Source organism: Phocoena phocoena, chromosome 2, assembly GCF_963924675.1.
Source record: "Phocoena phocoena chromosome 2, mPhoPho1.1, whole genome shotgun sequence".
Lineage (NCBI taxonomy): Eukaryota > Metazoa > Chordata > Mammalia > Artiodactyla > Phocoenidae > Phocoena > Phocoena phocoena.
In genome coordinates, this window is record NC_089220.1 from 151962555 (window position 1) to 151964620 (window position 2066).

A 2066-nucleotide genomic window follows, 5' to 3' on the forward strand; every position below is an offset into this window, starting at 1 on the left:
CTTAACAAGCCCTTTGAAAGTTCTTCCAGGCTTTAAGATGTCTCCAAGGTGTGAGGCAACTAATTCTAAGCTAAGCCACAATTCATGCTACTATTATGCAAAACAACTAAGGAGCTCCTCGGTAAATGATAAAGCAGGAAGTCTGGTTATTGACACAATATTGACAGGGAAAAAAAGTCCACTTTTCCACAGTCAACACACACCCCTGTAAAATGTTCTCAGGGAATTGGACACACAATTCTAAGGAGCTCAGAGATGGATTGGAACACTGAGAAAGTGGTTCTCAAAGCGTGGTCCATGAACCCACAGCATCAGCATCGTCTAGGGATGTGTTAGAAATGCAGACTCTCAGACCTCACCCCAAACCTACTGATTCAGAAATGCTTAGAATGGGGCCCAGCAGCTAGTGTTTGAACAATCCATTCACATGATTCTAAACACTCTGAGGCTTGAGAACCGCTGACTTAGAATGAGTTCAAAGCAAGGAGAGCCTGTCTGGGTTAGGATGGAGCAAATGGTGTATAGAAAAAACGGAAAAGCCAAAAACACAACACAACAAAGATACTGGTCTACAGGATCCAATTACCTGGCATATTTGTATATCTATATTTATATTATATTGATATAATTTATATTTATATTATATTATTTATATAATTTATAGTATATTTATAGATATATAGATATAGACAGATCACTTCTGAGATGGCTGTGTGTGTACTGAATCTTATCCTAATAGGATCTGGAGATGATTTATATATAAACAGTTATGAACCAACCGTCTTCATTAAGTATTTGGTTAGACCAGGAGCTTTTCCATTTTAATTTAATCTTTCACTTAACCTTTATGAGGTAGTTATTATTATCCCCAATTATCAGATGAGGAAATTGACATTCTCAGAGGTTAACCAATCTGCCCACCGCCCTCAGGCAAATAAGGACCAAGTTGGAATTTGAGCCTACACCTGACTAATCGCAGAGTCTGTGTTGCTTTCCCTACCCAGCTAGTTCATACATTTGGATTATTTAAAGCAAGGATCAGTCATCATCAGGCTTGTGAAAGTGCAGATTGCTGGCCCCAGAGTTTTTGATTGACTAGCTCTGGAGCAAGACCTGAGAATTCTTCGCATTTCTAACAAATTTCCACATGGTGCTGCTGGTCCAGAGACCACACTTTGACAGCCAGTGAAGTTGAACATGAACAAAGCCCTACTGGATTTGATCCATTTCCTCCTGCGCCCTAAGCCCCCCTCTCACACCCTCTTCCCACATTGCTCTTCTCTGCTACAGGGAGAGATGCTGATACCAGCCCACTTCCTGCTGCTACTGCTGCTGCTTCTAGGGGCCCCCAGCACAGGCCTCTCCCAAAAGCTGTACAAAGCCAAGCCCATCTTCAGCTGCCTCAACAAGAAGAGCCAGCTGGAGGATGCGCCCCTGCTGAGCAAGAGAAGCTTCCCCTCCCTGCCCAGCCAAGACTCACTCTCAGGAGAAGACCAGGAGAAGGAGGAGGAGAAAGACAAGGAGAAAAGGACCTTCCCTGGCTCTGGGGGTGGCGGTGGGGCTAGAAGCACCCGGCACAAATACCTGTCCCAGGCGCAGCTCCGGCGGAGGCTGTACCAGGACAAGGCCAAGAGTGACCAACGCACCAAGTTCACGCTCTCCCTCGATGTCCCCACTAACATCATGAACATCCTCTTCAACATTGCCAAGGCCAAGAACCTACGAGCCAAGGCAGCTGCCAACGCCCACATGATGGCCCAGATTGGGCGGAAGAAGTAGAAGCAGAGGCCAGAAGGAGGGTGGCCCATCTGGGACAAAGGTCAGGGTGGAGGGGAGGGTTGGTTCGTATTGGAAGAATCTGCCCTGTTTTCCAGGCTGCTTCACTGCTCAACCCCTCTGCTTCTTCCTGCCTCTGGCCCAGCTCCCTGCTCCTCTGTACACGCACACACCAATGCAGTATAGTCCCCGCTTCACAGATACCAGGCCATTGATGTCTCCACCTACATTCTGCATCTCCTCTCTCTTCCCCACGATGAGAGGCAAAGGTCATGCACTCCTGCCCTCCA

The 2066-nt window shown here is 46.8% G+C and overlaps 1 protein-coding gene across 1 annotated transcript; it reads left to right on the forward strand.

The window, feature by feature from the left end:
* Positions 1-1296: 1296 nt before the first annotated feature.
* Positions 1297-1779, forward strand: UCN3 (urocortin 3). Its single transcript, XM_065872738.1, has one exon. The coding sequence runs from the start codon at positions 1297-1299 to the stop codon at positions 1777-1779; it is 483 nt and encodes a 160-aa protein (XP_065728810.1).
* Positions 1780-2066: the final 287 nt, after the last annotated feature.

Bases quoted from the DNA above. Each gene is read 5' to 3' on its own strand.
- UCN3 (XM_065872738.1), top strand. From the start codon at position 1,297: ATGCTGATACCAGCCCACTTCCTGCTGCTACTGCTGCTGCTTCTAGGG.